The following is a 20,588-nucleotide window of genomic DNA, read 5'->3' as shown; positions in this document are numbered from 1 at the left end:
CGAGTGAGAGAGCTTTCACGTCTACTCTTAGCGGCCTGGCTTCTATGGGGGAGACGATGGAAATCATTAAACGCTAGGAAAACAGAATTCGTGCCGAAGCTTTCACGACGCGCTGTTTTATAGCGTTCGCTGGCCGCTGTAACAATTACGGGCCACAGCGCGGCCGCTTTGCCGCTTCGGTGTCGAGCGCGCCTCGATGAAGAAGAAAAGAATTTCCGCGTGCGTAGTACAGTCCGTAGGTATACGGGCGATAGTGTGCGTGCATACTATATGCGCAAGAAAACGTGCGCTCGCCGTGGGAGCGCGTTTTATAGCGCTGTAAATAGCCCCAACAGGCCCCGTAATGTTCGCGCTGTATCACAGTGGGTGCCTTTCCCAGCGATGCCGAGATTCGTTGACGAATTCGGGGCTGCGGCCATCGGGTGAACGGTAAACCCAGTTAATGATGAAGTAAGTGCACGCAAGACAGAAGTAAATAATACGATACAAGTCTTATTCTTGAGAGTGAGCTCGCTACAGCCGAGGAGATCTACAATTTGCTACTCTTTCTTTACGGAAAACTGGCCAAAGCTCTCTTCGAAACGCTGTCAAACACAATTTCGTAGTGACCTCATCGGTTGTTACAAAGCACAGATTTAAGCGTTTTCAGAAGGCTATACGAGACGTCAACCAGCGGAAATTTGCTCGTCGGCCTCAAGAAATGCGTCTCAAAGTTTGATTTTGCCGCGTACTCCTCTGCCGTCAACACCGGCCCTTCTCCGCCAGCTCTGTGTGCGGTGAACAGTTAAGCGGTCATCGCATATGCCATGCGTTTCTCCATTATGTATGGCTAGGCATTGTTATTAGACACATTTAGCATACCGTTTACGGTGCTATCGTTACCGTTACTGGAGTATCGGGAGCCTTCGCGCCGTCAGCGCGCATGCGCAGATCGTCTTGAGGTTGCCAGATGGCGCCAGTTACTGGCGCGCGAACCTGTCGCATTGGGACCAATCAGCGTGTGCGCAGTGGCGGGCTCCAGGTATTCCGGTAGCGGTCACACGATGCACGGTATGCTACACGAGTGTAGCGATTGCACCTGGCCATCGAAGCCAGAAGCGCCATTGCACTCACGCCCAGGTGGTGTCCCTCGACGAAGAGCTGCGGCACGACGACGTGCCGGAGGCCCGTGCGGTCCATTAGCTCCTTCTGGTGAGTGCGGTTCATGAAGACGTCCCGCTCCTCGAAGCGCACCAGCAGCGTCTGCAGCGTGTTTCGCACGCGGCGGCACTGCTCCCACGTCTGCCGGATGACGCCCATCGAGGTGGTGTACAGCACCACGCGGCCCTCCTCCTCGCGGACAAAGTTGCGCTGCACGGAAAGAAGGGGGGGAGAGAGAGAGAGAGTGAGAAACATGTGTTGTTGAAGCACACGCACACATACATACAAGATGGAGGAATGGAGACACTGTTCTCTCAGTTGTGTGACGAAGATAGAGCACTGGAGTGGGTTGTTGGCGTTACAAGACAGAGGAGAGACTCACGTATGTACAGCGCTGAATTCACAAGGGCGAGTAAGTGCATGTACTTTGTATCGGAACAAATTTAGAGGCTCTGCAAAGAGAGCCACAAAAAGAGGTCACCCTGTAGTGTCCGCAAAATTAAAAAAAAAAGTGTAAGTTCAGCGCCGTCTTCGACTCTTTTGCGTCATGTTCTCGCTTCAAGCGCTGCTCGAAGCTCAGTCCGCACAAGCGCATACGTGTGCAACTTGCAAGCATCAAAGAAACAAAGAGCAGGCAGACCTCCTACTGGCCCTCTGTGTGTTTAGAGATTAATTTTTCCCACACGATGAAGAGGCAGCAACAATAGTCGCACCACAACCCTTCCCCCCCTCCAAGTAAGGGACCACTCCTATAGGCCACCACAACGCACACCATGATCACGTAATCACAGATAACGAAGACGGACCCTCATTGCCCAACTGGTGAGCAGGAAAATTCTTCACCATGTTGGCCAGCAGATGATCACGCGATTAAAGAGTGGGGATGTATGTGATTTTCTGTTATGACAGATACACTACTACTACTACCACCACGACGACGTAAACATCGTGAAGGCCACAAAACACTAGCGCAGCTGCTGCTGCGAAATGCCTGTTTTTGCAGTAAATCTCACAAATTATCACCAACCAAACCACCCTGAGCTACAAAATGTACAGCACACACCTAAGCACACAAGAGCACCGGTTCTAGAAAAACACTAGTTAAATGTGCCCCAAATGAAAACGCGTCACAGCAGCTCGAACGTGGCTAAACTTGTGACACTGACGGCATCACGCCTTGATCTTTCACGTTGCTGCACATGCAGCAATAAATACTATGCCAGCCGCAAGTGAGCAAAAAAGCGCCTCAACACGCGAAATTCTGTCCCGCGCAGAGAGCACGCGGAGACCTTGCCATACTCTTACAAAAAAAAAGTTGCAGAGGAGTAGCTTGTGAAAAGCTTACTCATTCCTGTGATTTATCTCTGTTTTCGCGAGGAAGGCAGGCGTGTTAAAAGTGATGGTGCTATTTCAGCGCTGCAATGTTTAATCAGATTGCGATAGCTGTCTCCGAGAGGATTTACAAATAAATGAATAATATAAACATTGAAGTACACAAATCATATCCCAACGTAATGTATATTTGGCGTTGTAGTAAATTGCCTAATCCCAGTGCCGAGCATACGACAGAGGCGCCACGCGAAACAGTTGCTATCGACGATTTTGGTAACACCCGTGTTTTTAACATCGCGTTCCTCTTTAACGGGCGACCGAAGAATGCTCGAAACACACTCTGAGCCTGTCTAGGAGTTGGTTAAAGTGACTCGAAACTGTAACCGCTCAGCAAGACGTTCAACAGGGTTAGTTGGTAAATATTAATGGTGACAATAGTGCCTGTCCTGTGTCTTTCTTTCTCTGGTTCCTCGTCTTTTGCGCTGTGTTGTCACCATAACCGCTCAGTTTAGACCAACACCTATTCTAAGTTCCGATGGGCGTTCCTCAAAGAATATGTATGCACGACCGGCCTTTGAGCACGCGCTGAAGTTCACCCTTGGGAAGGCAACAGACATTCCCTCTCCACCTGTGGCTTCACTCGGGCTACCGTAGCATTCGCGCACCAGTGCGCAGGGACGCGTCGCCCAGCCACGATTCCGCTTGCCAGCGCAATTGACTGTTCCGTCCCAAACAAAAACAGTCGGGCGCCGTAAACTCGTTCTCAAGACCGCGTTCGCCGTCGGTGCGCTGGAACAGTCGTTACAGTCTCCTCGCAGACTGTGTACAAAGAGGCCTAACTCCGGTCAGGTAATACGTATACCGAGGCGGCGAAATCGTCGCGTGAAGCCATTTACTTCTCGGCCTTTCTTTTTCTTTTTCCCTTTTTACGAAGTGAGGTGTAGGGAACAAGAAACAACGCCAGGTCCGTGGATGGAGGGGGCCCGGCCTGCGCGCGAGGAGTAGAAGGGGGCGTGCCGGACAGGCCTTTTCCGCCGCGTCAAACAGAGCAGAACGGTGCCGGAGCAGTTTCCACGAGGAAACGGTGCAGCCATCAGTGCACCGGCCGCCCAATGAAGGGCTGCCCAAACAAGGTGGGGGGCCCAACGCCGGCCCAAGCAAGAAAACAAGTCGCATGTTTACGACGCCGATAAGTCATGGGCCAATAACTTTTGGGTGTCGCGAATACTTTCAGTGCGTAAAACAGCTTGCATTGATGCAATGGAAGCTGGAATACAAGACGCATTTATCCGGTAGCACCCTGGCCGTGGTCAGTTTGCAAAGACGAACCCTCGCTTCTTTTGCACGGTACACTAGGGCATTTTACATGTCACAGAGATATTTTCTTGCAGGGTACACGTCTAAAGTCGGATACAACTCAAGGACAAAGCGGCAGATGTTCATCGGAGGCTGCCCTCCAGACACGTGCCTCCAGCAAAAGGCCTCAACAGATTTTTTGACACCGCGGTTAGTTGGATTAAGCCGTGGTTATTCCCCTTTCATCTACCGCCCCCTGCAATTTCACGCCAGCAGGTGTAAGGGGGTTAACCACGACGTCATGAGAGTCGGTCGACGCCATTGGCTGGAGTTGTACCCGACTGTAGTGACATGTCTGTAGCGCATCTACGAGACAAACTGTGTGTCTGTGTATTTACGCAGTTTGGCTGCATGCGCTATTAGCTTGGCGAGAATGGCCCGTAAGTAATGAAATCCTGCTTTACGTCGAAAGTATTTAGCCACCGACTTCGGAATTCGGCTCCACTCCATTCTGTGCGCCCGCACTATATCAGATTACTCTTCCTTTTCAGAAGCATAGAGATGTCTACGAACTTGAACTGCATTTTTCTCACCACACCAAAGACGCCAATCGGCTCAACGAAAAAGGGAAACCCAAAAACGTTTCAATGTAGGCAGGCTGCCTGTTAATGGTGCCATCAGACCGTAACGTTCCACCCGGTTGCTGCATAAGTAGTGGCAATGTGTGCCCGTTCAGCCAATGAGTACAGTACAGACATAAATGAAAAACACACTTTTTCCTTTCTTCTAAATAGTTTTCCTCTGACCGAATAATGCTCTTGAGACGTTTTCAGCTTTTTTTTTGCAGGAGCAGAACTTGTTCTTGCGCGCAAATCGATTGTTTTCTTTTGGTATATTCTGAGGCTGTCTGTACATGTCGAGGACGCCGGTCGGCAGTAATTCAAAGTACAAACTTGCTCGTATAGTGGAATGTACTGCCAACGTTTCTTACGGAGCAACACCGCTGTTGGCGAAAAGCTATTGCAGACCGTTCTTCAGACGTCTGCGAAAGAGCAAGACTGCTTCATTGCAAACCTTTGAGCCCGATGATACGATGCTGAACTCAAAGCCATGCCGATTTGAAGCGTGGTTTTTGTAACGCGCTAACATGGCAGAAAACAGAGTAGTGGAGAAGCAAGGAAGAGAGACACTTATTATTATTATGCTTCACATTATTATTATGCTTCACTGTGGGGTCTAGTGCCATATGAGGTTGCACAAAGCTGTAAACTCTGGCGAACTCTTTGGTTATTGGTCACGCTGAACAGATAGAGCTGAAGGCCATGCATAACCCACTTTTTGGGAGAAGTCCTACTACAGCAGATGCACGAATTTCAGCAGAATGGAAACTTGGGCTAGTTAGAAGCTGTTCATGATGAAAATGGGGTTTTGTTTGCGCCCCCACTTAAATCATGAACGACTTTTAGTTGGTTCACACAAAGCGAGTCACGAACTGTTACGCCCCCTTCACTCCAGAGCGGATGGCGCTCTTGAGTGGTATAACGCCGTGATTAAGGAAAATGCGAGACGCGTTTTTCAGTCAAGCGAGGCGTGGTTCTTCCATCCGACTCACCGATTCGTCGCCTCCAAGCCTGCAGATGAGGCCAGTATGCGCTGATTTCCAAAGTACTAAACGCTACGGTTCGGCACCACGAGAACGTATCTAATCTTGAGGTAGGAGGGGGGGGGGGGGGGGGGGGGGCGTCTTCGTGCGCGTGGCCGAATTCGACCGCCTTCCGCGGATGACCTCCATTCATTTCATTTTTTTTTTTCTTTTTCAAGCCGAGGAGGAGCAGACGCGCATGTAAATTCGAGAGCCTCTTCGTCAAAGACGCTCTGCACGCCGGGTCACCGAGCATCGGGGAAAAATCACAGTCGCGAGGGGGGAAAATATAACCGCGAAGGAATGATGAAGTTTACGCTCCAGCGGCCGCAGCAACGAACTCAGAACAGGAAACGTACTTCGCCACAAGTAGGTCTGTCCGCAATAACCCGCGAAGAGGCCAGGACGGGACTTCTTGATACCGAAGTGCTCTCGGGCAGCGAACTTAATTCCTTTTTGGGTTTGCTGAGAAACGACCGCTTTTGTTTCAAGAGGTTGTTGAACGAACCGAGAGGAATGGGAACGGCAAGAATGACCAAGATGGTCAGCGGCGTTCCACCTTTGCTGTAGCGTCCACTCCAGCGTGACCGGCGAGTGACCTCCACGCCAGCTGCACGGTGGTAGAATGAGTGCAGCGGAATATAGCCGCCACACAGAGCTACGGTGTCAATCATCCCTATGCAAATTATTTGGCTCTGTTCATTATCATGTCCAACACTGTCGAAATTTTTAAAATTGGAAAACTGTAAGACATCATTATGAAAATATTGAAGGTAATGATCCATTCTTCAGTTATGTAGCAAAATATTTCTTTTCCAGCGTTCCCCTCGATCGCATCGAAGACTTAAGACTGCTTTGAAAACCAGCGGGGAATTCTTTTGACCATTCAAAAACGTTAATAAATAAAATTACAAGATTGCCGTCGGGTGATCCACGGATATATTGATTTATATATTGATATATAATGATATATACTGACATGATGATATCTAGCGAAATATTACATTATATGACAAAATTACGTTAGTAAACGGTTTCCTGCTAAAAACTAATTTTCCTTGTCCAGAATTGTCGGGTATGATCCTCTACGCGGCTAAAGAAAAAATGTCTAGCATAAATGTGTCACGCCGACGGCGAAATCACTCCCGAACCTCACTGCTTGCACGCGAGCATCTACGCAAAAGGAGCGCGGTGATTTTAAAAAGCTTTCGCCGAACTAGGTGCTACCGAGCGCAAGTTCTGCATTTACTCTCCGCATACAAAGGCGACGTAGCTGCACTAAAGGACGCAGGCAGAGCAGCTCGCCAGTGCATACGTCATTTTTCTCCTCTTCGCCGGAGAATAACAACGGGAGACAATGGCGCCGTTTGAATCGGCACGCACGCGCAACTGATGTTGGAGAGGGTGTATATAGGAGGAGGAGGGCATCGCATGGCGCTGCGCGCGAGGGGAATGCGGCACGGCCCAGTTGTTCTGTCAAAAAAACGATGCGGACTATGGCGAGCGAAGTTCCTGACAGGAGCCGTCAGTCGATAAACGAGCTTGGGCGAAGTGGCCGCGCCGCGGTTACGTCTCGGCGAACACAACGCGTCGAGCGGGACAAAAAAAAAAAAAGGAAAAAGCCCGGCGCCGTTGGTGCGCGTAATAGGCGCGCCTGAATGGGACTCCATAACCGCGCGCGGCAAACAAGCTATTCAATCTCACGGGAGGCAGTAACCGAATAACGGGTTCAGAAAACGGCGCGGAAACTGGGGGCAGGGGGAAGAAAGGTGACGTGTTTGGAGAGAAGACCTGTGGCGCGGCAAAACGGCCAGTTCTCAACGCCGATCGCGTGGCCGCAGATACTCACGCAAGAGACGCGCGACTAAGTGGCCAGAGAGTTGAAGAAGGAGGATGAGAGTGTGGGGGAGAGAGAGAGGAGTGGGGGAAAGCAGACAAACGACCATCGAATGGAAGCACAGACAGTGTGTATACGGGCGATTCAAAGCTCGGCTCCACTTCCGCGACTACGAGAGCAAGACTCGATTGAGGAGTGGGCGGAGCAATCGGTAGTTCCGGTCTAAGGCACGCGTCCAGGGGCCGCGCTTATCAAATCGGAAGTGGTCCCAGTGGTTTCCGGTCGATCGGAAGGGCGGCTTTGTTTCTGCCGTTCTTTCGTGCTCTGACAACGCCGGTGGACACGTGCATCACGAGCAACAGAGTGGTAACTGCAGTCTCCGCCTCTCGGACAGGTTGGTTCATTTTGAATGCGAAGAAACGGACAAACTGGCTTCACTAAACTAAACTAAAATTTTAAAGAAAGAACACGAAAAAATATTGCTTTCGCCTCCGTGGGGAAGTAGGTCCCGGTCAGTGACCGGAGATAAGAACGACGCTCGACGGTTCTTATCTTGACACAGTAGTAGGAGTTCTTCGGACGGAAGATAGCGAGCAAAAATCGAAAATGCCGCTGAAGTGCGTCAAAAGCATACGAACAGTTTCCTTCCTTACACACTGAACATGAGTGTGAAGTGTGAACAGAACACGCAATGTTATCAACTTACTCAACAGCGATACGGAAGAAGGGCCCATTGTGGCGCAGTACTTGAGCGAAGTCCACATGTTCACTTAAAAATTTCAAACTCGAAGAGTTTGTTTCATCGCGCTGAAATAATATGTCGACCGTTGTGTCGGCTATGCGTTCAGATTTTATCATGTCCTCAACCGCCACATTCAGAAGGAGGCGAAATACGAAAGCCCCCTTGCACTGAGATTTTGGTTCGCGCTAAAGAACACGAGGTGGTGAAACAATTCATCCGGTGCTCTTAATTATACGTCGCGTGCACCTAATAGCCCGCAGGTTGTTTTGGCACGTGGTGATGATGATGATGATGATGTCCTCAGGCTCAATGGCACATACCCACGGCGGGGGATTGGCCAGGGTGCATAGCGGATACAAACGCACTTATGTACAAGGAGTGGAGTATTTGGATAATTAACCTTTTTTTTCTTCTCATTCCTTCGAGTATGTGTCACTTTTGACAAGTAGACTTTTGACAACTTGTCATAACAAGACTCTCAGCACAGCGCGCATATAATGTAAGATCGACTCAAGCACCGACTATGCACGCAGACACGGCGGTAGCGAAATAACCCTGCACGTGAAGGTCGGAGTAGAAAGAGTTCTTTGCTTGGCCTATACTTAACTTTTTCTATTCAACTGCCATAAGGTCGCATGCTTTGTGCGAATGACGTGGGCACCACATGAACATAGTGGGAAGGTATGCAAGAGCAGATGTCGGTAAACTCAAACGGTTAGCCGGTTTCCTCGCGCTGTTCATACCAAATATCCATTCAGTTTACCAGTTCTAAACACTTCGTATACTCACTTCATGAGTTCGACGTTCCACATTACTCAATCGTGCTTGTCAACCGCGAACGCTTGAAGCCCGATCAGCAAAGCAACGAACTTTCCCGCCAACTCGCTGTCGGGTTTCGCTTAGTCAAGCGAGTAAACCAACAGGTTACGAACACACAGAAAGGCATCGTCGCCGTTTCGTAACTTGCTGACCGGCGGACACGGACGCGCCTCGGAGGGACACAGCACGACACAGTCGCGGCGACAAAGGCCCTCGCTAAGCGCTCGGTCGCAGCGACGGCAGGGAAGACGGCGCCGATGATGAGCGTGAGCCACATTGCGCCAGCGTGGGCGCGTCAAGCGTGACGCAGCCCGAGCATTCATCCCAGCGGGAGAGTCGCCGCCTCCCGGCGCCGTTTGTTTACCAACAGCGCAGTCACGACTCAACCGCGGAGTCACGACCGAGAAGGCGACGGCTCTTTTCTGTCTCCTCACCGCCTCCTTCTTCGACCGTGGGCGAAAGCGCGATACTCTCGGGCGTTTACTGGCGACCGTTCTCCGCGGCTCTCTCTCACAGCCTGTCCGACTGTCACCGTCGCAGCCATTAGCGCGGTTGAAAGGACCTCCCAAGAAAGAAACGTAGGCCGCCCGCGCAGAAAAGCTCCTATCATGCCCCCTCCCCCTTGCTTTATTTTTTACTGGAGAGATGCGCTAAGACGAGATCTTGAGGGCCTCTTGAGGACGTCCTCTATGCTGGACGTCGGCCACAAGGTCACGAGAGGTCGCTCAGCGTAGCTTCGACGCGAAAGTTAGGTTCGGATTCAATTTGCGGCGTGTTGTCGATTTCGAACTTTCTTGCCGCTGAAGGAGGAAATCATCCTCGTCGACATTTGGAGGACGTTGTTTCAAATTTTGAGCACGAAGCGGAAAGTTCATCTCGAAAGGTTACTGACCTCTCGCGCAGCGACGGCGACCCATCGACCGGTATAGTAAGAAGCGAAAAGAAATAAAAGCGCACAGAGCTATATTTCGAAGTTTAAAAGGAGATCCAGAAAAGGAAATAAACACTTACCCTCACTCCCATCACAGTTGAAAGCCGCAATTCCACGTATTGAAGATTGGGTGGACTCTGTAGCTAAGTTGAGGGACTACGACGCGAAATCTCACAGCAAAGAGGGGTTATAGACAGCAAGTATGAATTTGAGCACGGCGAATTCACGAAACGCAGAGAATGACTGGAAGCGGTGGTATTACTTCAACGAAGTCGCAGGGAACGGGAAGATTTGCGACCTCTCCGAAGAAACAGTTGGCACGTGGAGTCGTTATAAATCAAGCAACTATCAGCATGCTACAGGGCCTTTGCGACAGAAAAACAAGTGCGCGGGTTCAGTTTAGACGGAAGGCTACACGAAAAGGGCGCGAAAGTGGGGATATGTCAGGCCAGGACAAAGAGATAGATGAATAAAGACAACAAGGGGGCTCTGAGCTAAAAGGAATGTCTCTGAGCTGTGGGATTGGACGCCCGCACCGTGAGGGAACAGTTCACGTATAGCTTGCTGAGAATGCTTGCCTATACTGTGGAAATATGACATGCACAGCAAAAGTACCGGAAAATCCGAACAGTGCTGAATGCTCTGATACACCTTACCAGAAGAACAGCGAGACAGCGCGCGATGCCACTCACTAAAAAAGGCACCAACGCCGTCGTGGTACACATCCGATGACCTTAGAAGCAAGAGCTCAGAAAATCTAGGGAAATTTTCCAGTCCTGGCCGACCCAGAGACCATAGCGGACCATAACGGCCCACAAACCACAAAGACCATAGCGCAGCAAATACCAGCCTAAGAACGATGAGACGATTCCAAGAGTTCTGCCAAGGAAAATCGATCACTAACCGAAGGATACGTCAACGTTAGCCAGAAGCAGACGACCTCTCCTCAAACACGCCGCTCCTGGTCAGCCCTGCGGACGTCACTTTCAGGCAGTGAGGATCGAGTCACACCACCCAGGCCACCGAGAGAAGATTGCTGAGAGGTGCTCCGGTGCCAGCGCGCGCGAGTTCTGTGGTGGTGGGGAGAGCTTCGCTATATGGTTGTGAGCGCGGGACGTCCCAGAAACGCGAGACAATGGCTGCCAGCAGGGCCACGTGGGTGCCGCGACGAGTGCGCTCCACGCGAATGGGATCGACCGGCTGCGGCGGCGTTCTTCTTTTTCTCCCCCACTCTGCAACAAGGGGAACCGCTTGGCTGCGCTTATTTGTCGGCGGCACACACACGCACACACGTCACGGTCGCGCACACGCTGCGCAGGTTACCGCAGTAGAACAGCCCGCGCCGTCGCTGCCTGTAATTTCCTTAACGGGTGACGTCACGGCGCCGTACACGGTCAGGCGTAATCGAATGTCCTCAAACTGAAATGCGACAACTTTAGGATTGTCTGGGGACGAAGATCTTATCGTTTAATTAACGAAGGCGCCCCTGCTTACACGAAAGACGATGCGCAGTATAATGGGCAGAAGTTTGCGGTACTCGGATTCGCGAGGGAAAAAAATGTTTCTGAAGTACTTCGCTCAAAAATCAGCTGAAGTTCGTTCCAGTGGATGGAGGACGCATGTCTACTCATGCTATATGCTTTTCATTGACCTACTTCACTTGACCAATCACATTTGTTTTTCTTTTTGCCGCGAATTGGCGTCCTGCAAACTATGTCAATGACTGTACAGCACATACCAATAGACAACCACTTAGGTGCGAGACGTTTGCTTGACGTCATTACAGCGCGAGATACCTTGATTTTTTTTTCCACGAAGACAGATACTCAACTATGGGACGCTTAATAGTAGCCACTAAAGGCAAGTGTGCAAACAAATACAGCTCACGCATTTTTAAGGATCACGTAGCATGGTCGGGCCGGAGAGGGAATGAGGGAGGACGGAGGCAAGGCTACGAGTTTTATAGCGATTTCTTTCCCTGAACTCCCTGGATGGGGGCCGGGCATGCCGAGGAAGGCGTGTCCTGGTAAGTTCGCTGTGGCACTCATCACACACTCTCATTAGGGAACACGCCTCTGTCACGTGCTGAGATTGAGAGGAGGATGGCATCTACGCCGCGCAGACTCCGGAATGTCGGCGAGCGGCGTTCCCACGCTTTTAATGTGGTCGCACGTGCACGGTCCAGGCTACGTGCAAGTCCAAGCGGGGTGGGAAAAACGCTCGCTGTCAACTTCTTGGAAGATGGAGGCCGCTATCAAACTTGATGACTGGACCCAGCTGACCCCCTGGCCCCTCGGAATGTCAAGTACTGCCGGCCTTAGCAGCTAACTTCGTTCTGTAGAAGAGGGTGCACTGCAGAGCTGCGCTGGCTAGTTTCGGGGTGGATCATAGTCGTCGCTTCCGTGGCTGAACCGGGAGCTGACCCCGCGTGCCTTGAATGACTCATCGGCATTTCGCTGCAACCGCGCCGGTTTTCCCTCACGACGAAGGCGAAACGTAACAGTATATAGGCACCTGTTCAGCAAGGCCTATTGGATACCGTACATGAACACAGCGCAATACGCCAGAACAGGGCACTCGTATGAACGCATCTACATGTGTGTCATCACTCGTGGTACTGAATGTGCACCACGCAAAGTAGAATTAATAAGCCCAGATTCTCGTGCCGCGCGTAGTGATAGAACATCAGCACAAACATTATGTATCTTATCTGTGCAATAAAAAAATGTATGTATGTGCGTAACGTCAAGCACCCTTGTTGAAACACATCGGGGCTTCACTGTTGTACTCCGACGATTGTAGCCTTAACAGCATAAGAGCGGAATTAAAAACGGCGGCACTGGGTTGCCTACGACCAAAGTAAGAAAGGTTTGGATAGCAAGTTGCACTCAGAAAATAGTTCGCGAGACTTGCTACCCTGTGGATTTAGAAAGTTTATGCGTGGGGACGCATTAGCTGTCCATGGTTTTCAAGCAGGGCATCGACCTGGCGATTACAAGTATATCATAAATCTAGCTTTGTTTAATTCGTAGATGAATGGACGGCAGTAGAGCCTTTCTTATACTTGATGAATGCATCCCTAATCACACCCGAGTCCATCTTGTCTTACACCGTGCTGCCTTTGCTAGGGGACAAGCTCAAGATGTCAACCTCGCCGAATAATCAAGGGCACTCACTGGAAGGCTGAATTAGGAAGCAGCGTTCCACACGGTCCTGCTCTACCTGAACTGATATACTCCTGTTTAAATGCAGTTCACGAAAATAGGGACAACTGAACAAGATGACTTAAATTGAAAGAAAAAACACAAAATTGTCGTTCTATTTGGAAATACCGACTAGAAAATTTGTCTCGAACTTACCCCTACGATCGTCATTGCTGGTGGGAGAACACGCGACAGGACAGGTACGTCGATGCTGTACCAACAATGCGTCCGGCAAAACTGCGGTGTCTCGAAGTAGCTAAGCCGGTCAGATAAAATTCCAATGTTTACACAGCCGCGGCACTGCTACGCCAGTGTTTTCTGGATCGGATAGCGAAATAGCCGACTGAGCATTATTTGCTGATATCGGCACAAGTTCAACGAGTCTAGACATTAACCACCGGCCATGTCCGATAAGCCTCCCATGCTGACGTACGTGAGCTCGCTTCGTAAACGATAACAGATCTCGATTGCAGCCGCCAGGAGTGTTTGCCGCAAATTTTATACGAATAGTGCGTCTGAGCGTTAACGGAATTGAAAAGCGAGATGAAAAGCGCAAATGAAAAGCGAGAGAAGGATATATATTGCGAACCATAAATTCAGCATTATTTCACGTATTTTCAAAAAAGCAAAAAAAAAAAATCCATTGTAAGGACGAAAAATCTTTCATTCACAATAGCAAAATATACGCTAGAAGAACATAAGCATTTGCAGAGCCAAAACCATTTATCCTGGCTTCAGTGCGTGCACAGGCTAGCGCAGTTCGCGCCACCGTAGAGCATGCCAGCAAGGACGCCGAGTTTGTATGCAACAGTTTTTTTTTTTAGCTGCGCCGCCAACGTGTGTCTGTGCACAGGTATTGTAGAGGTATACTATGAACAGCTGCAAAGACAGATATCCTACAAGGTCTTCCTCCGGGTCGCACAGTATGGTTCATTGTGCATATCGCAAGCGTTTCCAGGTTCGCGAACGCAAAGGCAACGTATTACCACCCTCATCATTACAGAACTTCAAACTTAAAAGCATTTTTGACCAATGTACATGCTTCGCCCCAAGGGTAGTCCGCAAACGCACAATGGAAAGTGGGTCTATGCGCATTACTGAGGCCCGCACAGAAACCATTCTACCTTACACGAACATGACCGCTACGTGAATCCAGAACCTGTGCCTGAACTTTCCACCAGCGGCACTGCGTGAGCGAAGGCACCACGCCACGGATCAACACAGCGCCCTAGCACGGTAGTGGGATGATTGCAGAGAAAAAAAAAAAAAAAAAAGCGACGATGCACTGCACTAAGTCGAGTGACGTCCCTTACCATATGCATGTCGAGTGGGCGTGAACTCTAGGCCGCTGACACCTATCCAAGTTGCGGTACAGGGCCCAGCGAAATCGTCGGATGTTCACGTGACTTGGAAGAAAAGTGCAGGCTACAAATGGCACGGCCCCAGGAAGCCCAGCAAACAGGAATATGCGAAAAACACTTCACGTCCGTTCTTTGTTCGGAATCCCAGTTGAATTGAGGGCGTGAACACGGCGTCACAAAGGTCAACTTCTCCGCACGCGCGCGCGTCACATACAGTCGCGCAGACCAGCGGAGACCTCGGGGCTCTTCGAATAAATCCTGCCGGGCTTATGCATAACAACAACAAAAAAGTTTCCAGGGAACAAACGCTTTGTTCAGCGCACGCTTTTTTCTTTTCATTCGGTCTATACTGCGCACATGTTTCTTCCTTGCACAGTTTCTTTCTCGTTTTTTTTCTTGTTTTGTTTTCGAAACGAGAACAGCTGCGATGGAGCTCTTGCGCACATGTGACGTGTCACGAACGAAAGACGTTTTCTGAGGGTTTGGCACGAAACAAAGGCCCAGTTTATCGCCGTCGAATCAAAGCCAACGACAATAAAAAAAAACACAGAGAAATAAAAACGGGTGAAGATTTTCACATTGGAGGTTGGTGCTCGGGGGGCAGCGGAAAGAAGTTTACGCTCAAAACGCCCTTCAGAAACATCCACCGGTGTTTCTCTTTCGAGGCCCGTATAAATTTCAGCAAGCAATGAGAACAGCAAGAATTCAAAAATATATATGTGGAGTGCAAGGCCTAACGCAAGCGGAAGTCCACAGCCACGCTGTTTCCAACTGCCTTCTGCGCTTCCGGAGTATACACCACGTACTGTGATGATATTCGCAGGACCGCGCTTTATTATGTACGGAATTTGCTTTGCCTCAGCTAGACTTCAAAGTGCCACAGGTTCGGGATACAGAACAAACTTCCGAATGTGAAAGTGGCGGTCGTAATGTAACATTCACAGCGCAGTAAGGAAAGCGTTGTCGACAACTAAGGGCTTGACCAACACTGTTCCCACTTCGAGTTATTGATCAATTCGCTCTCGCCCTACCATAAGCTTGCCGTCCCGGTTTGCTCAGTTGGTAGAGCGACTGCTCCGGTGAAGCGGTGGTCCCGGGTTCGAACCCCGGACCAAGACGAATTTTTCTTTAACTACGAAGTTTCTGAGAAAGCTGTATAGCTTTCCTTTGTAGCCGTATGGCTGCGCTTGGGTGGATGCCGATGAGTAATTACTCCCTTATTACAAATTTACTCCACCTTGGGGGATTCCCCTAAAACATTTGACCAACTAAGGCCTCCTTACGATTTTGCTTTCTGCACCGAGCCTGATCTGAAGAGAAAATGTTAGCTTTAAAATGCTAACACCTTTCACTGCAGCGCACTTTCTTGGAGATCCGTGTCGACAGCATCGCATTGCAACACGTGGCTGTCACGAAAAACCGCAATTCTAGAATCAAAGATTTAGGGAGGTAGGAGATTATTACGTTATTCTTTGTGCAGAACATTTATAATATATCTTAGCTTACAACCTTCCCTCTTAAAATTTTCGTCCAAGCAGACAATTCACTCAGGCAACCCTGTGAATGACGCGAATGATTACAAATGCGTCTTGCCTTTATGAAGTGACAGCGCTGTCCGCAACGTCGCAAAAGTATTGAATTTTTTTTTTAATTATCACAGAAAGTATAAAATATTGATCTCAAAATGTATGTCATATGTTAAAGCATTCAGGCGTGCCTGAATTACGACGTTATCTTCCGACAGAGTCATCGAGATTCTAAACTAAGCGCGTCGAAAGAGCGGCACTATAAAAGTGGTTCACCAGACATGAGCTCACTGATGCCGTATAGACGGATATAATTAAAGAACGAAGTGGCAGATGCCCCTCAAAGAAGGCCCTCCAGCCAATGGCGTCGACCGAGGATTAGTCACAGATTAACCTAGTATTATAGAGGATCAACCACGGATTAAGACGCCACGTCATGAAAATCTGCCTATGCTATTGGCTGGAGAGCCCCCTTTGAAAGTCACTTTCCGCTTCGTTCTCGCGTTGTATCCAATAATAGCATTCTTCCTCTTCGAGTATTTTGCAGGTTAAAATAATATTTGCCCCCAGTTTACTGATTGGCAGGCTGAAATAAGACGTATAGCAGATGATCGCCCAAAAGAGGCGGTTCCTAATTTACTGCGCCTGTCTGTCAGGGTAGCAAAAAAAAAGGAAAAGCTAGAAGGAAGCGTGGAAGAAAATGCAAAGCAGGCGAGAGAAGCTTTGCTTGCCAACCGCGTTGCTTCCTTTACAAGGAGCTACTAATTGCGTGTCTCTAAGCGGTGTGTAGTCGTCGTCGTCGCAGACGTTGCGCAGCGCATGGAAATGAAGGTGCCGTCAATGGAGGAAAAAAAAAGGCAAGCCAAACGAGTGAGTGGTCAAACCAGCCGTGGCGATTGCGTCAGGTTGACAGGATGCGCCGGCGGCAAGGCCCGCTCTGGCCGACCGCCGCCGTGTGAACACAGGCACTGCGTTTCGAGACGTCAGTGTCGTAATCCAGTTCTTGAGCTCCGCCGCAGGGCGCCCCCTGCATAGCGGTGTACATCCATACTCTCTCCCTCAGTAGATTCGTGCAGAGTTGGGGAAGGTAGGGCTGACGGCCGGCAATCAGCGGCGTAATTCACGAGGCTCATTTGTTTATTTATTTTCGAGCACCTCAAATGCCCCATGAGAGTAGCAGTGCACGAGGAGTGGATTGTATGAAACCCAAGGCATACAGAAGTAAAAACAAGCACTGATATAGTTTACCAAAGTTGTCTACTGGGCCAGTTGGTTATATAGTTACTGGTACCAACCAATGGGTGAGGCAAAGGAAATGTGCCAGTAATTCTCGACGTAAACAAGTCAGCGAAATCGACAGGTGACACGTTAAAAAGAAAAAAACAACAACAAAAAGTGGTAGTGTTTTAACTTTGTTAAACGGAGTAGACGTGCAAAAGCATGTGTTTAGCCTGGCTGGCTCATGGTTTTGCTTTGCTGGGTCGTCGGCTCGTCTGGCGACGATATCAGACTCGGGATAAGCTCTGGTCGAGGTTAAGCTGACCTGATCCGTTCGCGCCGAAGATATGCGATGCACAGCGCGAGAGTGTGTTGCAATATAACACGAGACGTGATCGGCTGCGCCAGTAGCATAGTGTTCTCGTGCAGTGGCCAGTGAAGCTCGTCTGTTCGCGCCACCGCGGGTTGGAATCCAAGTCACGGCAGTATTATTTGTCGTTTAGCGAAGGTCACCTTCAAGGTCAACGTTCACACAAACTCGGTGAGCCGGTTAGACCTCGCTTTTGCACTAAAAACCTTGTGTCAACACTAACTAGGGACCCTTTGAATTATTGCCTGATCGGAGCTCGGGCTCCGGCTGGTCACAACTGCCAGAAATACGACAGCCAAGGTGCTGGCCACTCCGAACGATTCTAGCGAGCAGAGCAGGGCGCCCTGTCCATGATTGGCCTCTGCCAGCCTCAGCTTTCACGTCACTGCAGGGTTTTAGTAGAGCGAATTGCAGGCGCGCTCATTTGAAGATTGCTCTACACCCTGCAGAAGGGGAAAAAAAAAACAGCGCGTATAGTAGCCGTCCTAACTGCCCGCGCGACTAGCTTGCAGGGACGTTGGCAACAACTTGTGGGATCCGGAACGCCGCTCGAAAGGGTCAAGGTGACCGCTGCGACGAGTGGGAAACTTCATCAGGAGAAGGAACTAGAAGAGGCAGTTTAACGGCCTCCAGCAGAGACGAGGACACCGATGACCTCATCGCGTCCAGCTGCGCGCACTGCTGACCGGGTTCCCCTCCTAGCCGCAAGGCAGTAGACTAAGAGCCGCCCTAACTGCACTGCCCCCCCCCCCCCCCCTCCCGGCGTATCCAGATGCCCCAGTGCCAACAGTGCTCATCGATGACACACGTGCAATTTTCTTCTGGTCATCCAGTGTTGCCAGCGGCAAGGGACAGTGTTCTTCATTAGCCGGAGTAACCTCCATGCGCCCGGTAGGGTTACGCTGCCTTTCTGGAACTCCTTGGTACCGAGTCCGTACAGTGGGCGCGGCGAATGTAGGTCGTCTGTCTTTTAACTAGTAACAATAAATATTTAGGCCTAGGGCACTGCCCTTTTTATGATTTTGTCAGCTCGCTGCCAGTATACCAAAATCACAGGGTAACAAGTGGCACGGGATATTTCTCCTTACCTCACAGACCCCCACAAAAATCGCGCAGCTTATTCAACATTCTGATCACCGTACATACCACGACTAACTACGCAAAGAAAAGAAAAAAAAACACTGGGAACGCTTTTTGCTGCACATCGAGTAGGGAAAGCAGAACGTCTTACAGGCGAATGCTTATTCCCACGGTCAACGACGCGTTATCGGGGAGAACACGAATCGTCCACAGCTTGACGGTGCGCTACGGGTGATTAGAGCTTACGTGATTAAACCGAACGATTAACCGTCGTAATCGTTAGCGGCGACAGGCAGCCCTGATGGCCGCGCTTCCATAAGCGCAGGCGCATCAACACCGCGTCCGCCAACGATTTGCGCTATAACCGGTCGGAAAGCGCATGCGCACGTGACCTCTCGCGGCCCGTAATCATTCTCCACCAAGGACAGCGCCTCTTCGAAGGCCTTCGCGAAGTCGTGGCGGCTCTTCCACGCGCTTTTCTTTATTCATTGACTCGTGTCCCGAGCGCTCAGAGTGGATCTACACGGACATCGCTCGAACGGCGGGCGATAAACACATAGGTTTCCTGGAACTTTCGCAAGCTGCATAACGGCATTCTTGGAGTCTGAGACGAGGCCGTCCTTTCAAAGCTAAAAAAGCCATCAGAAACGTCAAGCTTCGTCGTTCGGCCGCGACGTCGCCCCCGTATGTATTAGGACGAAGTGACGATACAGCAAGGACTCATCCAGCGTCCTGGTTCGGAAAATGGACATTTCCTTTCTCCAGCGATTTGGCTATACGACGACCTGTGTAGTGGGAGTAGTCTCCCGGCTTTGTATGATGATGCCGCGTTAACTGTATCGAAATATGTGTAACCGCATACATTTCTTCACAACTTACACCGACTGTTACATATGCAACAATTCTGGGCAAAAGCATTTTTGAACGGCAAATAGTTTATGAATGCAATTTTTTTTCATATATTGCAAAATATATTTATAACAATCAATGTATTCGAAGCTCTCCCGTCAACAGGCTCGCATTTTTTTTTTTTTTTTTGCTATTAATGTTCTTGCTATCGTCAAAAGCGTTCCCCATTGGTTTTGTATTGTAGTCTTAACTGCTCTATGCGAGCGATAGAAAAACAAAAAAAAAAGATTTTGCTACATAGCGGAAGAATGGACCATTACCTTCAATACTTCCATAAGAGTACCGTACAATTTTCAAATATTAAAAATTGTTGTCCAAGAATATTGGACATGTCTGAACTGTGTTCATGTTTACAGCAAACGTCACTGCGATTTCACTTTCATAACGTGTACTCGTAGCGACCAAAAGCTTATCAACGCCAGGTATACTCTCTTATAAGTGGTGTTAACATTATTTACATGCTCCGAGGATTCCGACTGTTTCGTGCGCCTGCCTGTGCGCCTGTGCGACTGACTGCCGCGTCGGTCTCGGATGCGCGGGTAAAAGCTGCGCACACGTAAAACACCACTCTTCGGATTAAATATTGTCGAGTCATTATCTCTAACTTGTCAAATTGTAATTACTACTGCATTTTGAGCTAAGAGCGAAATAAAAAATTGTGATAGGCACTTGTTCCAGGCCTGTACAAGAGGTAACAGAGCTTGCTCAAGATAGCGAGTTTGTTGAGATTATCAGATAATCCGATGCTGGGATGATCGCGCCATTTTCCCAGTTTGACCAATATGGAAAGGTGCGATCGAACGTCTGAACTTTGCATTCATATTAGTTTAGAGGACTACTGATTTTCTATTTCTGGCCACTGTTCGTCGAGATTGTCCAGAAGTTGTTTTAATTCTTTTGGTGCAAGCCTCAGGGTTGTTTGTTTAAAAGTTTCCCGTGCAGATGAGATCTCAACGAGCAATTCGCTGATTTAAAATTCGTCGTTTCCCTACATATACATAGCATGCGTTCAACGTGAATGCGTCGTGAACCGATCCGCCTGCAGTTTTGTCCTCCATGTATAATTGGCTCAGTGGTTACGGCGCTCGGCTGCTGACCCGGAAAACTCGGGTTCGATCCGGGCCGCAGCGGTCAAATTCCGAAGAAGCCGAAATCCAGAGGCCCGTGTACTGTGCGATGTCA

General features: G+C 49.6%; 1 protein-coding gene across 1 annotated transcript in view; it reads right to left on the bottom strand.

Annotated features, from left to right (window-relative positions):
• LOC149372115 (glutaredoxin domain-containing cysteine-rich protein CG31559-like) overlaps nt 1-20,588 on the bottom strand; it is a 105,289-nt gene that overhangs the window by 8,353 nt on the left and 76,348 nt on the right. Inside the window, exon 2 of the mRNA XM_089566490.1 lies at nt 1,114-1,350. Within this exon, the coding sequence (XP_089422616.1) occupies nt 1,114-1,350 (237 nt within the window). The remainder of the gene's footprint in view (nt 1-1,113; nt 1,351-20,588) is intronic.

Source organism: Amblyomma mixtum, chromosome 1, assembly GCF_055824585.1.
Source record: "Amblyomma mixtum isolate Tamu chromosome 1, ASM5582458v1, whole genome shotgun sequence".
Classification (NCBI taxonomy): domain Eukaryota; kingdom Metazoa; phylum Arthropoda; class Arachnida; order Ixodida; family Ixodidae; genus Amblyomma; species Amblyomma mixtum.
This window is presented reverse-complemented; position numbering and strand designations above follow the sequence as displayed.